The sequence below is a fragment of the Pseudophryne corroboree genome, chromosome 1, assembly GCF_028390025.1.
Source record: "Pseudophryne corroboree isolate aPseCor3 chromosome 1, aPseCor3.hap2, whole genome shotgun sequence".
Taxonomy (NCBI): domain Eukaryota; kingdom Metazoa; phylum Chordata; class Amphibia; order Anura; family Myobatrachidae; genus Pseudophryne; species Pseudophryne corroboree.
In genome coordinates, this window is record NC_086444.1 from 194745370 (window position 1) to 194765942 (window position 20573).

Here is a 20573-nt window from a genome sequence, read left to right on the forward strand (position 1 = left end):
AAGAGAATAAAGCAATTTAGTGTGGTATGGCATAGATTTTAGAGCATTGAATAAACTATTTAGAGGATCTGTAGAAAGGGTATAGCGAGTGGAAGGAGTCAGGGATAGTGCATAGTGTCTAGATTGTAAATACATAAAAAAAGGTCCGATCAGATAACCGATACATAAGTTTCAGTTCGGAATAAGAAAGTATAAGCCCTCCAGGGTCAAAAATTTGTGAAGCTAAAAACAGACCTTTCTGTTTCCAATTCAAATAGTCGGCATTTGTTAATGAGGGTGGGAATGAAGGGTTTCCCCATAAAGGGACGTAAGGAGATGAGAGGTGATTTCTGAATAATTTTTTGTTAATTGATTTCCATGCCAAATAAATATCACGAAACAGTATGTTCTGTAAAATGATAGGTGGAATGTCCCCTTGTTTAGAGTGGAGCAAGGCACTAGGAGCGAATGGAGAGAAGATGGCACAGTCTAATGCAAGATCAGTGTAAATGGAAGAATTTAGCATCCAATCAGTAATAACACGAAATTGTACAGAAAGAAAATATCTATGGAGATTAGGGGCGTTCATTCCTCCTTTGGAGCGAGGAGACTGAAGTTTATCCAGGGCGATTCTAGGACGTTTTTGATTCCATAGAAAACGTGAAGTGAGACTATCAAATTTGGAAAAATCTGATTTGGAGAGTCCAATTGGAAGCATTTGAAGGGCATAGAAAATCTTCGGAAAGATAATACTCTTAACAATAGCTAAACGGCCAAGAAGAGAAAGGGGTAGGTTCATCCATGCGTCATATAAGGTCGAGATTTTTGTAAGAATCTGAGAAAAATTTAATTTGTATAAAGAAGAAAGGTCAGAGGGAATATTAACACCTAAATATTTGATACTGTCAACTTTAGTAAAATGGGAGTGTATCGAGGAAAAAGAGGGCTTGGCTGAACGAGGACTAGGCACAGTAAGTAATTCAGATTTAGCGATGTTTATCCTGAAGCCCACCACACTCCCGAATGAATGTATCAGGGACATTACATTGGGGATCGCAGTATCAGGTCGGGAGAGAAATAATAACATGTCATCCGCGAAGAGAGCCGTCTTCAGAACAACATCGCCAATTCGAATACCATCAACAAGTGGAGAATTACGGATAGAAACCACAAGGGGTTCAATTGCTAGCGCAAACAAAAAGGGGGAGAGTGGACACCCTTGACGTGTGCCTTTATATATGGTAAATGGAGTAGAGAAGTAACCGTTACATAGAAGTTGGGATTTCGGGGAAGTATATAAGGTTTTCAATAAAGAAATAAATGAAGCAGGGTAACCGAATTTCTCTATAGTCAAAAATAAATGAGGCCATGTTATGAGGTCGAAGGCCTTTTCTGCATCCAAAGTTAAAACTACAGTGGGGGGGGGGAGTCGCAAAAACTAGGAGCATTCAGATGTTCAATAGTAGCTAATACCCTTCTAACATTCCGAACAGAGTGGCGTCCGCAAATGAAACCTGTTTGATCAGGATGGATAACCTGCGGTAGAGAGAACTTCAATCTATCAGCCAAAATTTTTGTCAGGATTTTGTAATCTAAATTTAAGAGGGTAATGGGACGGTAGGATGCGGGGTTAGAGAGGTCAATACCTTGCTTTGGGAGGACTTTAATAATGGCCGAATTAAAATGAAGGGGAATCGTGTTAGAATCTATAATATGATTGTAGAAAGCCGTCAGGTATGTGTCTATTTTTGGAGCTAGGTGTTTATAGAATTCTCCTGACAATCCGTCAGGACCAGGGGCCTTGGAGGTTTTTAACTTAGAAATTGCCTGTCGGACTTCTTCGCAGGTGATCGGAGCCATCAAGGAAGGAAAATCTTCCGCCGAAAATTGTGGAAGTTCTGGGAAGTCCCAAGCTTGAAAAGGGGATTGAGTACTGAAAGGAGAAGAGGGTGAGGTAGAATGAGGAGAATATAGGTTTTCATAATATACTTTCATAGTCTTTGAAATACAAATTTGTGTCGTGTCTCTCTTTCCCTGCTAGTGTTATATAAGTGTAATCTAGTCACACGTGTAGCTGCAAAGTGCTCACAGCGTGTCTTTGTGTGTGTACGCACCGTGTGTACTTTGTACGACCATCGCGGCATTTGTACGCAAAGTGCATACACGGTACGGGGCTTTGTACGCAAACAGGGTAAAAAGTACGTAAGCTAAGGATTGATTACAGCGGCCGCAGCGGCTCCATTTAAAGTGTATTGAATGTCTTTTTAAAGTGTTGCTTTTAGTCCTGTAAGTAAACCAACATTTACAAGAGCATCAGCGCCGGAGGCAGAGAAGGAGGAGGAGGAGGGAGGGGGACTGGAGCCGCAGCAGCACTATGTAATTGGTAGTAGCGCCGCTGCAGCAGTCCTCTCTCCTTCTGTATTGGCTGCCCGGTGCTGCTGTGAATGCTGGGATGCGGTTCCCTCATCCCAGCATTCTCAGCGGTGGGCAGCCAATGCGGAAGGAGAGGGGGCTGCTGCAGCGATGCTACTACCAATTACATAGCACTGCTGCGGCTCCAGTCCCCCTCCCTCCTCCTCCGCTGCCCGGGATCTGATCATCTGCCTGCACGAGGAGCCTGACTGCCAGCGGGGAGAGATGGTAAGTATCTCTCGCTCTCTTTCGTCTGCCGCAATGTGTAAAAAGGGGGACTGGCTGCCGTAATGTGTAAAAAGGGGGACACTGGCTACCGTAATGTGTAAAAAGGGGGATGCTGTCTGACGTAATATGTAAAAAGGGGACGCTGTCTGCCATAATGTGTAAAAAGGGGGATGCTGTCTGCCGTAATGTGTAAAAAAAGGGGATGCTGTCTGCCGTAATGTGTAAAAAGGGGGACGCTGTCTGCCGTAATGTGTAAAAATGCACGCTGTCTGCCGTAATGTGTAAAAAGGGGGATGCTGTCTGCTGTAATATGTAAAAAGGGGACGCTGTCTACCGTAATGTATAAAAAGGCACGCTCTCTGCCGTAATGTGTAAAAAGGGGACGCTGTCTGCTGTAATGTGTAAAAAGTAGTGATGAGCGGGTTCGGTTCCTCGGAATCCGAACCCACCCGAACTTCACCCATTTTACACGGGTCAGAGGCATACTCGGATTCTCGGTTAACCCGAGCGCGCCCGAACGTCATCATCCCGCTGTCGGATTCTCGCGAGATTCGGATTCTATATAAGCAGCCGCGCGTCGCCGCCATTTTCACTCGTGCATTGGAAATGTTAGGGAGAGGACGTGGCTGGCGTCCTCTCCGTTTATTGTTGAACTTGATTGTGCTTTATTGCTTAATTGTGGGGAGGACTGGGTAGCAGCTGTATAATATAGGAGGAGTACAGTGCAGAGTTTTGCTGATCAGTGACCACCAGTTTTATCCGTTCTCTGCCTGAAAAAAATGCTCCTTATCTGTGCTCAGTGTGCTGCATATATCTGTTCTCACACTGCTTAATTGTGGGTACTGGGGAGCAGCTGTATTATATAGCAGGAGTACAGTGCAGAGTTTTGCTGACAGTGACCACCAGTATACGTTGTCTGCCTGAAAAACACTCCATATCTGTGCTCAGTGTGCTGCTTTATTGTTGGGACTGGGGACCACCAGAAAATATTATATAGGAGTACAGTGCAGAGTTTTGCTGACCAGTGACCACCAGTATACGTTGTCTGCCTGAAAAACACTCCATATCTGTGCTGCATTGTAGACAGTATATAGTAGGAGTACAGTGCATAATTTTGCTGACCACCAATATATAGGAGTACGGTACAGAAGGCCACTGCTGTACCTACCTCTGTGTCGTCAAATGTATACTATCCATCCATACCTGTGGTGCATTTCAGTTTTGCACAGTTTGCTGACCACCAGTATATAATATATATAGCAGTACGGTACAGTAGGCCACTGCTGTATATACCTCTGTGTCGTCAAGTATACTATCCATCCATACCTGAGGTGCATTTCAGTTTTGCACAGTTTGCTGACCACCAGTATATAATATATAGCATTACGGTACAGTAGGCCACTGCTGTACCTACCTCTGTGTCGTCAAATGTATACTATCCATCCATACCTGTGGTGCATTTCATTTTTGCACAGTTTGCTGACCACCAGTATATAATATATAGCAGTACGGTACAGTAGGCCACTGCTGTACCTACCTCTGTGTCGTCAAGTATACTATCCATCCATACCTGTGGTGCATTTAATTTTTGCACAGTTTGCTGACCACCAGTATATAATATATAGCAGTACGGTACAGTAGGCCACTGCTGTACCTACCTCTGTGTCGTCAAGTATATTATCCATCCATACCTGTGGTGCATTTCATTTTTGCACAGTTTGCTGACCACCAGTATATAATATATAGCAGTACGGTACAGTAGGCCACTGCTGTACCTACCTCTGTGTCGTCAAGTATACTATCCATCCATACCTGTGGTGCATTTCAGTTGTGCGCAGTATATATAGTAGTAGGCCATTGCTATTGATACTGGCATAAAATTCCACACATTAAAAAATGGAGAACAAAAATGTGGAGGTTAAAATAGGGAAAGATCAAGATCCACTTCCACCTCGTGCTGAAGCAGCTGCCACTAGTCATGGCCGAGATGATGAAATGCCATCAACGTCGTCTGCCAAGGCCGATGCACAATGTCATAGTAGAGAGCATGTAAAATCCCAAAAACAAAAGTTCAGTAAAATGACCCAAAAATCAAAATTGAAAGCGTCTGAAGAGAAGCATAAACTTGCCAATATGCCATTTACGACACGGAGTGGCAAGGAACGGCTGAGGCCCTGGCCTATGTTCATGGCTAGTGGTTCAGATTCACATGAGGATGGAAGCACTCATCCTCTCGCTAGAAAAATGAAAAGACTTAAGCTGGCAAAAGCACAGCAAAGAACTGTGCGTTCTTCTAAATCATAAATCCCCAAGGAGAGTCCAATTGTGTCGGTTGCGATGCCTGACCTTCCCAACACTGGACGGGAAGAGCTTGCGCCTTCCACCATTTGCACGCCCCCTGCAAGTGCTGGAAGGAGCACCCGCAGTCAAGTTCCTGATAGTCAAATTGAAGATGTTACTGTTGAAGTACACCAGGATGAGGATATGGGTGTTGCTGGCGCTGGGGAGGAAATTGACAAGGAGTATTCTGATGGTGAGGTGGTTTGTTTAAGTCAGGCACCCGGGGAGACACCTGTTGTCCATGGGACGAATATGGCCATTGACATGCCTGGTCAAAATACAAAAAAAATCAGCTCTTCGGTGTGGAATTATTTCAACACAAATGCGGACAACAGGTGTCAAGCCGTGTGTTGCCTTTGTCAAGCTGTAATAAGTAGGGGTAAGGATGTTAACCACCTCGGAACATCCTCCCTTATACGTCACCTGGACCGCATTCATCAGAAGTCAGTGACAAGTTCAAAAACTTTGGGTGACAGCGGAAGGAGTCCACTGACAACTAAATCCCTTCCTCTTGTAACCAAGCTCCTGCAAACCACACCACCAACTCCCTCAGTGTCAATTTCCTCCTTACACAGGAAAGCCAATAGTCCTGCAGGCCATGTCACTGGCAAGTCTGACGAGTCCTCTCCTGCCTGGGATTCCTCCAATGCATCCTTGAGTGTAACGCCTACTGCTGCTGGCGCTGCTGTTGTTGCTGCTGGGAGTCGATCGTCATCCCAGAGGGGAAGTCGGAAGACCACTTGTACTACTTCCAGTAAGCAATTGACTGTCCAACAGTCCTTTGCGAGGAAGATGAAATATCACAGCAGAAATCCTGCTGCAAAGCGGATAACTCAGGCCTTGGCAGCCTGGGCGGTGAGAAACGTGGTTCCGGTATCCACCGTTAATTCAGAGGCAACTAGAGACTTGATTGAGGTACTGTGTCCCCGCTACCAAATACCATCTAGGTTCCATTTCTCTAGGCAGGCGATACCGAAAATGTACACAGACCTCAGAAAAAGAGTCACCAGTGTCCAAAAAAATGCAGTTGTACCCAATGTCCACTTAACCACGGACATGTGGACAAGTGGAGCAGGGCAGACTCAGGACTATATGACTGTGACAGCCCACTGGGTAGATGTATTGCCTCCCGCAGCAAGAATAGCAGCGGCGGCACCAGTAGCAGCATCTCGCAAACGCCAACTCGTTCCTAGGCAGGCTACGCTTTGTATCACCGCTTTCCAGAAGAGGCACACAGCTGACAACCTCTTACGGAAACTGAGGAACATCATCGCAGAATGGCTTACCCCAATTGGACTCTCCTGGGGATTTGTGACATCGGACAACGCCACCAATATTGTGCATGCATTACATCTGGGCAAATTCCAGCACGTCCCATGTTTTGCACATACATTGAATTTGGTGGTGCAGAATTATTTAAAAAATGACAGGGGCGTGCAAGAGATGCTGTCGGTGGCCCGAAGAATTGCGGGCCACTTTCGGCATTCAGCCACCGTGTGCCGAAGACTGGAGCACCACCAAACATTCCTGAACCTGGCCTGCCATCATCTGAATTTAGAGGTGGTAACGAGGTGGAATTCAACCCTCTATATGCTTCAGAGGATGGAGGAGCAGCAAAATGCCATTCAAGCCTATACATTTGCCCACGATATAGGCAAAGGAGGGGGAATGCACCTGACTCAAGCGCAGTGGAGAATGATTTCAACGTTGTGCAAGGTTCTGCAACCCTTTGAACTTGCCACACGTGAAGTCAGTTCAGACACTGCCAGCCTGAGTCAGGTCATTCCCCTCATCAGGCTTTTGCAGAAGAAGCTGGAGACATTGAAGGAGGAGCTAAAACAGAGCGATTCCGCTAGGCATGTGGGACTTGTGGATGGAGCCCTTAATTCACTTAACCAGGATTCACGGGTGGTCAATCTGTTGAAATCAGAGCACTACATTTTGGCCACCGTGCTCGATCCTAGATTTAAAACCTACGTTGGATCTCTCTTTCCGGCAGACACAAGTCTGCAGAGGTTCAAAGACCTGCTGGTGAGAAAATTGTCAAGTCAAGCGGAACGTGACCCGTCAACATCTCCTCCTTCACATTCTCCCGCAACTTGGGGTGCGAGGAAAAGGCTAAGAATTCCGAGCCCACCCGCTGGCGGTGATGCAGGGCAGTCTGGAGCGAGTGCTGACATCTGGTCTGGACTGGAGGACCTGCCAACGATTACTGACATGTCGTCTACTGTCACTGCATATGATTCTCTCACCATTGAAAGAATGGTGGAGGATTATATGAGTGACCGCATCCAAGTAGGCACGTCAGACAGTCCGTACGTATACTGGCAGGAAAAAGAGGCAATTTGGAGGCCCTTGCACAAACTGGCTTTATTCTACCTAAGTTGCCCTCCCTCCAGTGTGTACTCCTAAAGAGTGTTTAGTGCAGCCGCTCACCTTGTCAGCAATCGGCGTACGAGGTTACTTCCAGAAAATGTGGAGAAGATGATGTTCATCAAAATGAATTATAATCAATTCCTCCGTGGAGACATTCACCAGCAGCAATTGCCTCCAGGAAGTACACAGGGACCTGAGATGGTGGATTCCAGTGGGGACGAATAAATAATCTGTGAGGAGGGGGATGTACACAGTGAAAGGGGTGAGGAATCGGAGGCAGATGATGAGGTGGACATCTTGCCTCTGTTGAGCCAGTTTGTGCAAGGAGAGATTGATTGCTTCTTTTTTTGGTGGGGGCCCAAACCAACCAGTCATTTCAGTCACAGTCGTGTGGCAGACCCTGTCGCTGAAATGATGGGTTCGTTAAAGTGTGCATGTCCTGTTTATACAACATAAGGGTGGGTGGGAGGGCCCAAGGACAATTCCATCTTGTACCTCTTTTTTCTTTCATTTTTCTTTGCATCATGTGCTGTTTGGGGACAATTTTTTTGAAGTGCCATCCTGCCTGACACTGCAGTGCCACTCCTAGATGGGCCAGGTGTTTGTGTCGGCCACTTGGGTCGCTTAGCTTAGTCACACAGCGACCTTGGTGCGCCTCTTTTTTTCTTTGCATCATGTGCTGTTTGGGGACAATTTTTTTTAAGTGCCATCCTGCCTGACACTGCAGTGCCACTCCTAGATGGGCCAGGTGTTTGTGTCGGCCACTTGTGTCGCTTAGCTTAGTCACACAGCTACCTCATTGCGCCTCTTTTTTTCTTTGCATCATGTGCTGTTTGGGGACAATTTTTTTAATCTGCCATCCTGTCTGACACTGCAGTGCCACTCCTAGATGGGCCAGGTGTTTGTGTCGGCCACTTGGGTCGCTTAGCTTAGTCACACAGCTACCTCATTGCGCCTCTTTTTTTCTTTGCATCATGTGCTGTTTGGGGACAATTTTTTTTAAGTGCCATCCTGCCTGACACTGCAGTGCCACTCCTAGATGGGCCAGGTGTTTATGTCGGCCACTTGGGTCGCTTAGCTTAGTCACACAGCTACCTCATTGCGCCTCTTTTTTTCTTTGCATCATGTGCTGTTTGGGGACAATTTTTTTGAAGTGCCATCCTGCCTGACACTGCAGTGCCACTCCTAGATGGGCCAGGTGTTTGTGTCGGCCACTTGTGTCGCTTAGCTTAGCCATCCAGCGACCTCGGTGCAAATTTTAGGACTAAAAATAATATTGTGAGGTGTGAGGTGTTCAGAATAGACTGAAAATTAGTGTAAATTATGGTTATTGAGGTTAATAATACTATGGTATCAAAATGACCCCCAAATTCTATGATTTAAGCTGTTTTTGAGGGTTTTTTGTAAAAAAAAAAAACGAATCCAAAACACACCCGAATCCGACAAAAAATTTTCAGGGAGGTTTTGCCAAAACGCGTCCGAATCCAAAACACGGCCGCGGAACCGAATCCAAAACCAAAACCCGAAAAATGTCCGGTGCACATCACTAGTAAAAAGGGGCTCTACCTGGTGTAGTGGCGCTACTGTGCAGCATAATTTGAATAATGGAGACTACTATGCACCGTAGTATGAATTGGTATTATTTTGTGGCCACGCCCCTTCCCCATGAAGCCACTGCTCCTATCTTGCGTGGGGGGGGGGCGCCAATGCCATTTCTTGCACACAGCGCTAAAATACCTAGTTACGGCACTGGCAGAGAGAGTTAGATTTGGGTGGGTTATTTTGATTCTGTGCAGGGTAAATACTGGCTGCTTTATTTTACACTGCAATTTAGATTTCAGTTTGAACACACCCCACCCAAATCTAACGCTCTCTGCACATGTTATATCTGCCACCCCTGCACTGCACATGGTTTTGCCCATTAGCTAACAAATTTGCTGCTGCTATCAGTTCTGAATTAGGCCAATGTACCATGTTTTGATGCATACAGTATAAAGCAACTTTGAGCCCCTGCGGGAGAAAAGCACAATGTAAATCAAATTAGTAGTAGTAGAGATGAGAGGTTCGGTTTTGCTGATAACCAAACACCCAAATTTGAGGTTCCGAGTCGAACCAAGTCGCGGGTTAGGTCTTCCTGCCAAGCTTGGATCTTGGCTCAAAAAAACGGGTGTTGTATGCGTGACCTGCTGGTGGGAATAGTCCCTGTTGGTCGGCATGCCGACCGTCGGGAATGTAAGAGGGGGCGGGATGTAGGGGGAGGTATTGTGACTGGCGGTCTCCTACCTCATCAGAATAATGAATCTCACGGGATTTGGATTGTATGCAAGCCTCCACCCCCCCACCCCCCCACCCCCACCCCCACCCCCTCCTGCCCCGGTGATTCTGGGTTCAACTCCACACTGGAAATTACTGGAAATGAGTGCTATTGATGTTAATAATACTGTAAGAACAAAGTTATAAAACAAATATGTCCCAAGTTATAATATAATTATGGGTCAGTATGGAAATGGTGAGATCAATAGCCTACCTGAAAGATTCTATGGTCTGCATGTTGGCTTGATCATGCTGGATTATATACATGTTTAACAAAGTGTAGGAAAATAAATGTGTATTATCTACTGTTAAAACTGTCTTTATTTATCTGACGCTTACAATAAAAGCATTTCAGCCAAAATGCATAAAAACATTTTTTTACAGTGCATGCTGTAGTTTGCTTTGGAGAAAAAACAAAAGCTCTCACTCAGTTTTAAAAACCTTTTTTATTTTCTGCAGACAGATCCATAAGGCAACTGCAAGATCATGAATACCACCAGTAAAGATAGTCACAGACTATCGGCAATATGATGAAACGTGAAGCACTATACCACCCATCCAGTTACTTTTCACAAACTACCATCTGCAATTCTCAATTATCGATATAACACAGATAAAAATTATTTTACAAAACATCCATGAGTTTGTAGAAAGAAAGGTTTCTGCCCAGAAAAGGCAATAGAAAATAATAACACTGAACTGCAGATAATCTTATCGCCTTATTTTATGCACTTCCAACCATCAAGTTAGAATTATTTTAAAATATTAACACATTCTCCCAACATCCATAAAAAATGTTCACATGTACACTGGGCTCCTGGTTTAACACAGATAAATTTATCTTTTTTGCTGAAATACAAAATGTATCCACGATCTAGACTTCCTATCTGTAGGGCATGCAAACAGCTGGCTTCACACGTAAGTTACTTTTCATGCTTTAATAACAGAACTGCTGCCTGTTGTCACAAGTGCTAGATCAGATGTGCCGCTCACATTACATAAAGGCCCTTCAGGTACTTAACGCAACAATACATGAATAATTGCACTTTATTACTTTTTAAGTGTTTTGTAATTTATCATTTGGAATTATAATCGTTTATCTGCAATGGAGGTAAATTTAATGCATTAAAGTACACAACACTGTATAAAAAAGGAGGAACACCCATTGGGATGCATATTGTAGCATTCCTGCTAGGCTGTGCCCTGACTTATGGAGGTGCCCTGCTGACCTTAGTGGGCTCATGGCACCCCGCCAAGCTGACCTCCTGGTGAACTTTTTATGCTCCCACTATGCTGTTCTACCCATCTCTACTCTAGTTTTACCAGGCCCCTACCTCGCTCCTTGCCCACTAATGTCATTGTGTTTTCGGTTTGGGTCTGGTCCTTCTGCCACAGGCAGTGGCCTCCCCAGTAACAGCCTCTATAAACCATATGGTGCCTTGGACCAGCGGTGGCTTGGGGCAGCATGCAAGGTACATGAGAGAAGCAGCAGGTGGGGTGTGTGGCAAAGGCATTGGGGTAGGGGAATGACTCTCTCTGTATACTGTATATGTGCAGATGCTGGGTGTCTAGGGTGTATGTGTGTGTACAGAGCTGGGGCACTGTGGAGGGGGGATGCGTACAGTCACCCGTGTCCTGCTCATCCTTCTCTACATTGTTACATGTGATTCGTGTTCCCTAGAATGAACACTATGAATGGTCTGAGGACCATCGATGGGGCATGTGGAGTAGTCTGAGGCACATTGATGAGGCATGTAGGATATTATCAGGGACAATGATGAGGCATGTGGGGTGGTCAAATGGCAGAGTTTAACTATTACATTGAATGTCATGCCACGCTTTAGTGCTCCCTATTCATCAGAGCCGGCCCTAACCAATATGATGCCCTAGGCAAGATTTTGGCTGGTGCCCCCTAGCACCACCGCTGGTTCCGCCTCTGACCCTGCACTTCTTTCCAAGCACCATCACCCCTCACCCATAGCAGTCCTTATTGTGGTGTTTGTAACCCCTATATTTTAAATAGGAACAGTTCGTACATTTGGCGCACAGCCCAAAAAGGGGTGTGTTTTTGCTGGCAAGGGGCATGGCCACACAATAACCCCAATTCCAATTACGCCACATAGTTGTGCAACTTTATTCACAATTGATCATGCGATAGTGTCCATAATTCATATTACATCACACAGTAGTACCACTTTTCCTTATAAACATTACTCACAGTAGAGCCCCTTATTCACATTACATCACACTGAAATGCTCTTTATTCACATTACACCACACCCTATCGCTCTTTATTCACATTAGACGACACAGTAGTGCCCTTTCTATATGTTACACCACACAGTAGAGCACCTTATACACATAATGCCACACATTTGTAATGCATTTATACACATAATACCACACAGTAGAGCACCTTATACACATAATGCCACACATTAGTAATGCATTTGTACACATTCCACACAGTAATGCCCCTTACACATATAAGACACCTTATTAATGTCCTTATAAACAATGCCCACACTATGACAACCTTTATTAATGCCCTTTTACACATAATGTCCCTTACACATATGCCGCACATTATTAATGCCCTTATACACATAATGACAAACATAGTGCCCCATACACATTTGCTGCATATTATTAGTGCCCCTATACACATAATAACACACATACAGTAGTACCCTGTTACACATATTCCGCACATTATTAATGCCCTTATACACATAATGACACACACAGTGCCCCTTACACATATGTTGCTCATTATTAATGCATTTTTACATGACACACATAATGCTCCTTACACATATTCCAAACACTACTGCACAACCAACCCACTCACATGCACACAGCTCTCACAGTGCCACTAACACTGTGACCTCTGCCCCTGCTTGGATACAGATGTGTCCTCATAAATCTTGCCTCAATGCTAACGTCGGGTGACTTTTGTTTATGAAAGTGCATCTTATTTGCATTACTATGTGGCTAGGATGCACAAGCAGCTTCTGCTGATTAAAATGATGTGCAGCATGTCTATGAGACTGTGGCTGTATCTGCATATGAAATGCTACACACAGTATATAGGCATGCCGTATATCATTTTAATCAGCAGAAGCTGCTGATGCCCCTAGGCATATCAAATGCCCTAGGCAATTGCCTAGTTTGCCTATGGCTGGCTCTGCTATTCATCATAAACCACACAGCAATAGCATAGATTCAAAACTGTCTTGCTTGCAACAGGACAGACCTGCTTTTCAGGGACTGTCTCTACATCTCAGCCATGGTCCACAGTGTCCTATAGGTGGACAAAGGTAGGGGGGATGCTCATGGCATCTGTCACAATGCAGCCTGGGGCAGCAAAGCGTCTCCTGGAGAGTTTAGATGTTGAGTATGCCCTCAAAATGATGAAAATGAGGGCATGCCATGAGGACACACCACTTCATGTAAGGCCACTCCCCTCAAAATTTAAAAAGTGCTCTCCTCAGTGAGCAGCACCTTGCCCTAAAAAAAAATCATACAGTGAACACCATGGGCCAGAGGTTACCAAACGCGGTCCTCAAGGCACCCCAACGGTCCAGGTTTTAAATGTATCCATGCTTGGCCGCAGGTGACTTAATTAGCACCTAAATCAATTTGATTTAGCCATCGGTGCAGAGCCATGGATATACCTACATTCTGGACTGTTGGGGTGCCTTGAGGACCGCTTTTGGGAACCTCTGCCATGGGCAATATATGCAATACCAGGTCAGTTTTGCCTTATAAATGATTGCGGGCAGACTTGCAGAAATTCTCGAACCGCCAGCACCTCGCAGCCTATTACATATTGCAGTATATGCGTATTGGGTCCTTCTACATGATGTGACCAATAGACCGAAAATACCACTTGATTCACTGTAACCAATATAGAAATCTGAGATCACCAATGATGGGCACTGAATGTTGATCTCAGCGCTTGTCCTTCACTGGAAAGAAGTTATGTGTGCCTGATGGTTATTGTTATAACCATCAGGCGCACATATAATCACAAAAATGTGCATTTCTCAAGGTCTACTTGTAAATGCATCTGCTGCAGTTATTACAGCAGCAGTTAGGATTTCTGCCCTTCCAGACCTACATCTCCCATTACTTCTCAACTGCTTTCTCTGCTGCAGGCAGGGGCGGATTGGCCATAGGGCTTTCAGGGAAGATTGCAGGTGGGCTGGCTTATCCCTGAAGCCTGTTTTGTTTGCTTACATATGGCCCGCATGACAGACAGCCAACCGCACTCAGTACACTGCATTGTCCCCATTCATTCTGTTTTTCCATCTCTGCAGTACAGCAACTCTGCCATCCAGTGATGTTGCCATGTGTACACGGTATGTTATACTTCTGTGGTGGCCTTGTCGGGCCACTTCTACAAAATGTTCCAGGGCCACTTTTAATCCCCAATCTCCGCCTGGTAGCAGAGCTATAGTTGTGGAAGGAAGCAGCTTGTTATAGTTACTGCTTAGGCCTTCAACCTGTCACAGATACCAATATATAAAACAGACATAAGTGACAGATCATTTACATACATTGTTTGACTCTACTAAGCACATGAAACTCAAGCAGAGTAAAGCCACAAGAGAAGCAGCACTGCACTGTCACCATATAACAGTTTCTGTAACCTCTCTCTGAGAACTGTATGACATGGGGGAACGAGAAGAAACAATGGTGTAATAAATACCTCCCCAACTCTCCTAAGGGTAGTGTGAAGGCAAATAGAAGTAAGGTTGGGTGAAGGGAAGAGGGCCAGAGGCGTATCTAGGGTAGGGCGAGTGGGGCACGTGCCCTGGGGCGCCTTGGCAGGCCCAGGAGAGGGGGGCGCCGCCGGCGGCCAGGGCATCATGCCCCACTCGCCCCCGTCAACCCTAAATGTGAGGGGAGGAGAGCGCAGCGTCTCTCCCTCCCCTCACCGCCGCTGCCAGCACTAGCAGCACTGCCAGCAGCGCTGCTGTGTCCGGTCTCCGGCGTTAGCCAATCAGAGCTTGCGGACCGGCTCCTGATTGGCTGCCGGTCCGCGAGCTCTGATTGGCTAGCGAACCGGCGCCAGACACAGCCGCCGGAGAGGGGACAGGAGACCTGGACGGAGCGGTGAGGGGAAGGAGAGGCGCTGCGCTGCGCTCTCCTCCCCTCACATAAGCGGCCGGTGAGTTTAACGGGGGATGGGAGGGGGGGGAGCACAGGCACAGTGGGGCATGTATCTGGCACCAAATGGGGCATGTAACTGGCACTGAGTGGGGCCTGGCACTGTGGGGCATGTATCTGGCACTGTGGGGCATGTAACTGGCACTGTGGGGCATGTAACTGGCACTGTGGGGCATGTAACTGACACAGTGGGGCAATGTAACTGGCACTGTGGGGCATGTATCTGGCACAGTGGGGCAATGTAACTGGCACAGTGGGGCATGTATCTGGCACAGTGGGGCAATGTGACTGGCACTGTGGGGCATGTATCTGGCACAGTGGGGCAATGTAACTGGCACTGTGGGGCATGTATCTGGCACAGTGGGGCAATGTAACTGGCACTGTGGGGCATGTATCCGGCACTGTGGGGCATGTATCTGGCACAGTGGGGCAATGTAACTGGCACTGTGGGGCATGTATCTGGCACAGTGGGGCAATGTAACTGGCACTGTGGGGCATGTATCCGGCACTGTGGGGCATGTATCTGGCACAGTGGGGCAATGTAACTGGCACTGTGGGGCATGTATCTGGCACAGTGGGGCAATGTAACTGGCACTGTGGGGCATGTATCCGGCACTGTGGGGCATTGTATCTGGCACTGTGGGGCAATGTAACTGGCACTGTGGGGCATGTATCCGGCACTGTGGGGCATTGTATCTGGCACTGTGGGGCAATGTAACTGGCACTGTGGGGCAATGTAATTGGCACTGTGGGGCAATGTAACCGGCACTGTGGGGCAATGTAACTGGCACTGCGGGGCATGTATCTGGCACTGTGGGGCAATGTAACTGGCACTGTGGGGCAATGTAACTGGCACTGTGGGCCATTTTCAGTGGCCACACCCCTTCTGGAGTGTGGCCACACCCCTTCTGGAGTGTGGCCACGCCCATTTTTGACGCGCGCGCCACATGCCTCTTTTTGTGTGGTTTTTTTTTTTGGGGGGGGGGCGCCATTTTACATCTTGCCCTGGGCTCCAAAAACTCTAGTTACGCCTCTGAAGAGGGCATGTGACAAAGTTACTGGATCACTTTCAAAAACATAGGAAAAAAGAGCTACAAGAGAGAGACAACCCAAATACATGAAAAAGACAACCCAAAATTTTTTTGGAAAAGAGACAGTCACATGAGAGACTCCAAAATGAACATAGGAAAGGAGAGTCACATGACAGAGACAACCCAACAAATCTATTCCTCTGATGCCATGGAGGATACTGGGGAGATACCATGATGGTATACCAGTGCAAGAGGAGGCTGGTCTCTAAAGGGTTAACTTCTCCTCCTCCCCTATACCCCGATTCCTGCACAGGCCAGGCAGTTTTTTGTTAGCAAGAGGGGCAGAGGAAAAGGAAAGGAGGAGAAATCAGGCACACAAACAGTCACACACGATGGTGAGGCCCCTGGCATAACACAAACCTGAACACATCCCAGGAAAACCAGGAGTAAATGGGAGGGCAGTCAGTGTCCCCTATGGCATCAGAGAAACATATTTAGAATGTAAGAACCAAAATCTTGTCTTGTCACTCAGCCATGGGGGACACTGGAGGGATACCATGGGTATGTGGAGCTGTACAATAAGGGAGGGAATGCTCCTGAGCTGCATGGAGGACCAAAACCAGTGTCTCTAAATGTGAAGGTGTCAAATCAGTAGAAATTAATAAAAGTGTGTGCTGAGGACCAAGTGGCAACCCTGCAAATCTACTCCGCCGAGGCCTTAAGCCGATCCACCCTGGAGGACCTGACCAATTGGGTAGAGTGAATTGCAACACAATGAGGCACTTGGAGGCCAGATAAAGTGTAAGCCTGACAGATGACTTCCTGTATCCAACAAACAATGGTTTGCCTGGAGACAGGCCAACCTCTCTTAGCCACCAAATAGAGGACAAAAAGAGAGTTTTAATGGTGAAATTGCCTAGATCTATCATATAAATGCGGAGAGCTCTCACAGCATTCAAGTACTCGAAAGACGTCTGTGAATCACTGGCACCCTGAAAGTACGGTACAACAATCTTCTGATTTATATGACATTTGGAAACTACTTTTGGAGGAAAGTATGTAACACTGCCCGGTCCAGATGAAAACTCAAGAATGGAGAACAATGAGATAAGACACTCAGTTCTGAAGCCCAGTGTGCTAAAAAAAATAGCTGATAGAAAAACTGTATTCCATGTAAGCCATTTTGATGTCAAACGGCTTCAATGGTTCAAAAGAAGAATGTTGCAGAGCTCAGAGACCCAAGTGTAAATCCCAGGGCTCGACTGGAGGCATAAACGGGGGTTGGATATGCAGGACCCCAAGGAGGAATGTTTGAATAGTTGGAATAGTAGCCAAGCTTTTCTGAAAGTAAACAGAAAGTACAAAAACATGGACTTTCAAGGAGGACAGAGAAAGGCCCACGTCCAAACCTGTCTGCAAGAAAAAAATCTTCATCACGCAGATATCTGGCTGGCACACAAGGAGAAGTAGGTTCTCCAAACTCTACAGTACGCCCGAGCTGTTGTTTTTAGCCTTCTGTAACAATTAGAGAAACATCAATAATTTATAACAATAGATAAAACAGCAAACAACCAGGGACGTTTCAAAAGAGGAGTAGGCTCATGTGCAGCCTCCTCTGTCTGGGCCCATTTCTCTCTAGCCTGCAGCGCTGTAGAGTCTGAGCACTAGGGAAAATGGAGTGGCGGCCAATTTCCCGTTGATTTTTCTACTGCGCATGAGTAAATCAAAGCGATGATTTGTGCTTTCTGCCATCAACATGGGACTCTGGAGGGATGAGTATTAAAGAAATGGGTATAGCATGTGCAGTGTGGACTCAGGGGCCTGTGTGCACCACACACACTGCACCCATTATATATACAGCAGCACACACAACAGTGTAATAATAGACCAGACAAGATATAAATAATAAACTGTCCCCCAAAAAATTAGAAACTAAGAAGGCTGCAATGCAAATCAGAGCTGACAGAAAAAAGCAGCAGAAATAGAAATGTTGCCTACACCAACATCAAACCTAAAAGCTGAGGTAAGGTGGGCAATTAATTTTTCACAGAATGACATAGATTGATGGATCACTTTGCTCCTTTAATAATGATTATTTAAAAACTGTATTTGTGACTTCTGGTTCTGGCTTCATGGAGACCTGAGCTCCGTTCTGAGCTCCGTCCCCTGCTCCTCTAAAAACTTCTTTTACTAGGCTTCTGAAGCCTCGTTTGGCGCCCGGAGCCTCCCCGTAGTGCCCCTACACACCCCGCTGCAGACATGGACCGTTTTTTAGCGCCGCTGGCGCCGCAGCCCCAGCCGGACCAACATCAGCAGCCTCCACGCCAGGAGAAGCGGCGCGCTGCGGGGACCATGCAGGCAGACTCTGCTGTGGAGAGCGCACCCCCCTTCCATAAAAAAAGCCGCGGCCAAGGGACCTTCATCTGGGGGACACGTGAGTGTGGGCTGTGATGCCCCAGTGACTTACTCTGAGGTGGTGGCGGCCATTACAGTCACTATGACTCCCCTTCTGTCCAAGGCAGTGGCTGATATTACCAGTCAGCTGCAACATCTGACCCACAGGGTTTCTACTACAGAACAACAGCTCAGTGTAGCCTCCCATGACATAGGAGATCTGCAGCACACTGTGAAGCGTCTCACTAATGATTCCTATCAGCTGTGGAACAAGATCGACGACATTGAGAACAGATCGCGTCTTAATAATATTAGGCTGGTCGGCCTCCCTGAATCTATCAAGGGGCCTGCTTTAGCCCATTTTGTCCGCAACACTCTACCCTCGCTCTTAAGCATAGAGGCGGTTTGCCAGGACATGGTTATAGAGAGGTCCATAGGGTGGGCCCGACACCGACCCCTAACAGGCTGAGACCCCGCGTTACCCTGTTCCGCTGTTTAAATTACCTACACAAGCTGGAAATCTGGTCGGCCTCTCGCAAGGCTAAATCTTTGTCGTGGGAAGGACATAAGCTATATATTTTTCAAGACTATTCCGCTGAGTTATCAGGGGCTAGGAAATCCTTCTCCCCTGTTTGCTCCCGATTAGTCGCTGAAGGGCGCAAATTTGGCCTACTGTACCCTGCCAGGCTCCGCATTTATGATGGGACTTCCTTTAAGGACTTCTCCACCCCTCCTGACGCATTGGCCTACCTCCAGGAGCTGTCCCAGGCCAAGGATGCGGACATCTCCGACTCCGCAGAATGTGCTCCGTGTTCTACGATGTCTCATTGCGGCCTACCTGTCTTGCATGTTTTCATGTTTGTTTATTGATTACTAAGTTTGTATTTCTGCACTTTCTCATATTTAGTGGCTCATTTTCTATATGCAGCATGATATTCTAGTATCTTTGCTAAACTTGGATTATAAGTTGTTCGCCAAGATATTGGCCGATCGTCTAAAACTCATACTTCCCCACATCATCCACCCCGACCAGACCAGATTTATTGCCGGTATGCACTCGGTGGTCAATGTAAGAAAGATAATAGCAGCTTTACATTCCTGCCAGGGCGGCATGTCCTCTTCGGGGTATGCCATCCTATCCTTGGACGCAGAAAAGGCCTTCGACCTAGTCGAATGGACACACCTATACGCAACCTTGCAACGTTATAACTTTCCAGACGCATTTATTCAGGCTATTCGTGCATTGTATTCGTCCCCGGCCACTCAAATCTCCTGCAACGGTTTCCTTTCTGACCCCTTTTTTATAGCAAAAGGTACTAGACAGGGCTGCCCGCTCTCCCCTCTCCTCTTTGCCATCGCCCTGGAACCTTTAGCTATAGTTCTCAGGCTTTCCTCTTCTTACACTGGCATATATATCGGCAACATTGAGCTTAAAGTCGCCTTATTCGCAGACGACATGTTGTTTGTCTCGAATCCCCTCACGTCAGTCCCGGAAATCCTGAGTTTGATTTCGGACTTTGGTGAGACGGCTGGTTATAAGATCAATGTCACAAAGTCAGAACTGCTTCCTATACACATTCCCCCTTCCTCACTGTCCTCACTTACACAGACATCACCCTTCACGATCACTCAGTCACACTTCAAGTACTTAGGGGTAAATATCTCACGCAATATCTCGCAGATTTACGAATTGAACTTTTCCTTGGCCATTAAGACTGTGCTTGCTAAACTGGACGGTTGGGCTACCCTGCCGCTCTCCTTGCTCGGGCGGATTGCGGTTCTCAAATCTGTGATTTTCCCCAAAATATTTTATATTATGCAATCCCTCCCAATCAGTCTCCGAGATGCGGATGGCGTTGCGCTTCGCAAGGCTAGGACTCGATTTATTTGGCACGGGAAGAAACCAAAGGTGGCCTTTGCTAAACATGTAATGGACAAATCAATAGGTGGGTTTGGAGTCCCGGATTTACTCTCTTACAATCTTTCTCAGGTATGCTGCTGACTGGCTATTAGGTAAAAGCACTTACACTGATCTGGCTCTTGACACTGACGCCCTTCGACCTTACTCCCCCTGTGCCCTTTTACACACCAAGAAAGTCGACATACCCTCATCGATCCTGGAACACCCCTTATTTCAGGATACTTATTTTAGCTGGGTGAAAATACACAAGAAGCTTAATTCCGACCATACTGTTTCCTCCTATGTATCTCTTTGGGGTAACCCATCTTTTTCTCCTTCCCTTCACAATGCTCTGTTTGTTCAATGGCTATGCTCAGCCTCCCAAGTGTTTGACCCGGGTGGCCATATCGCTCAATTCGCGATGC

The 20573-nt window shown here is 46.5% G+C and overlaps 1 protein-coding gene across 1 annotated transcript in view; it reads right to left on the reverse strand.

Moving 5' to 3' along the window:
• Nucleotides 1–1527: 1527 nt before the first annotated feature.
• The window catches only part of CETN3 (centrin 3), a 79015-nt gene continuing 59969 nt past the window's right edge, over nt 1528–20573 (reverse strand). Inside the window, exon 5 of the mRNA XM_063963996.1 lies at nt 1528–1912. Coding sequence (XP_063820066.1) covers nt 1839–1912 — 74 coding nt within the window. The 3' untranslated portion in view covers nt 1528–1838. The remainder of the gene's footprint in view (nt 1913–20573) is intronic.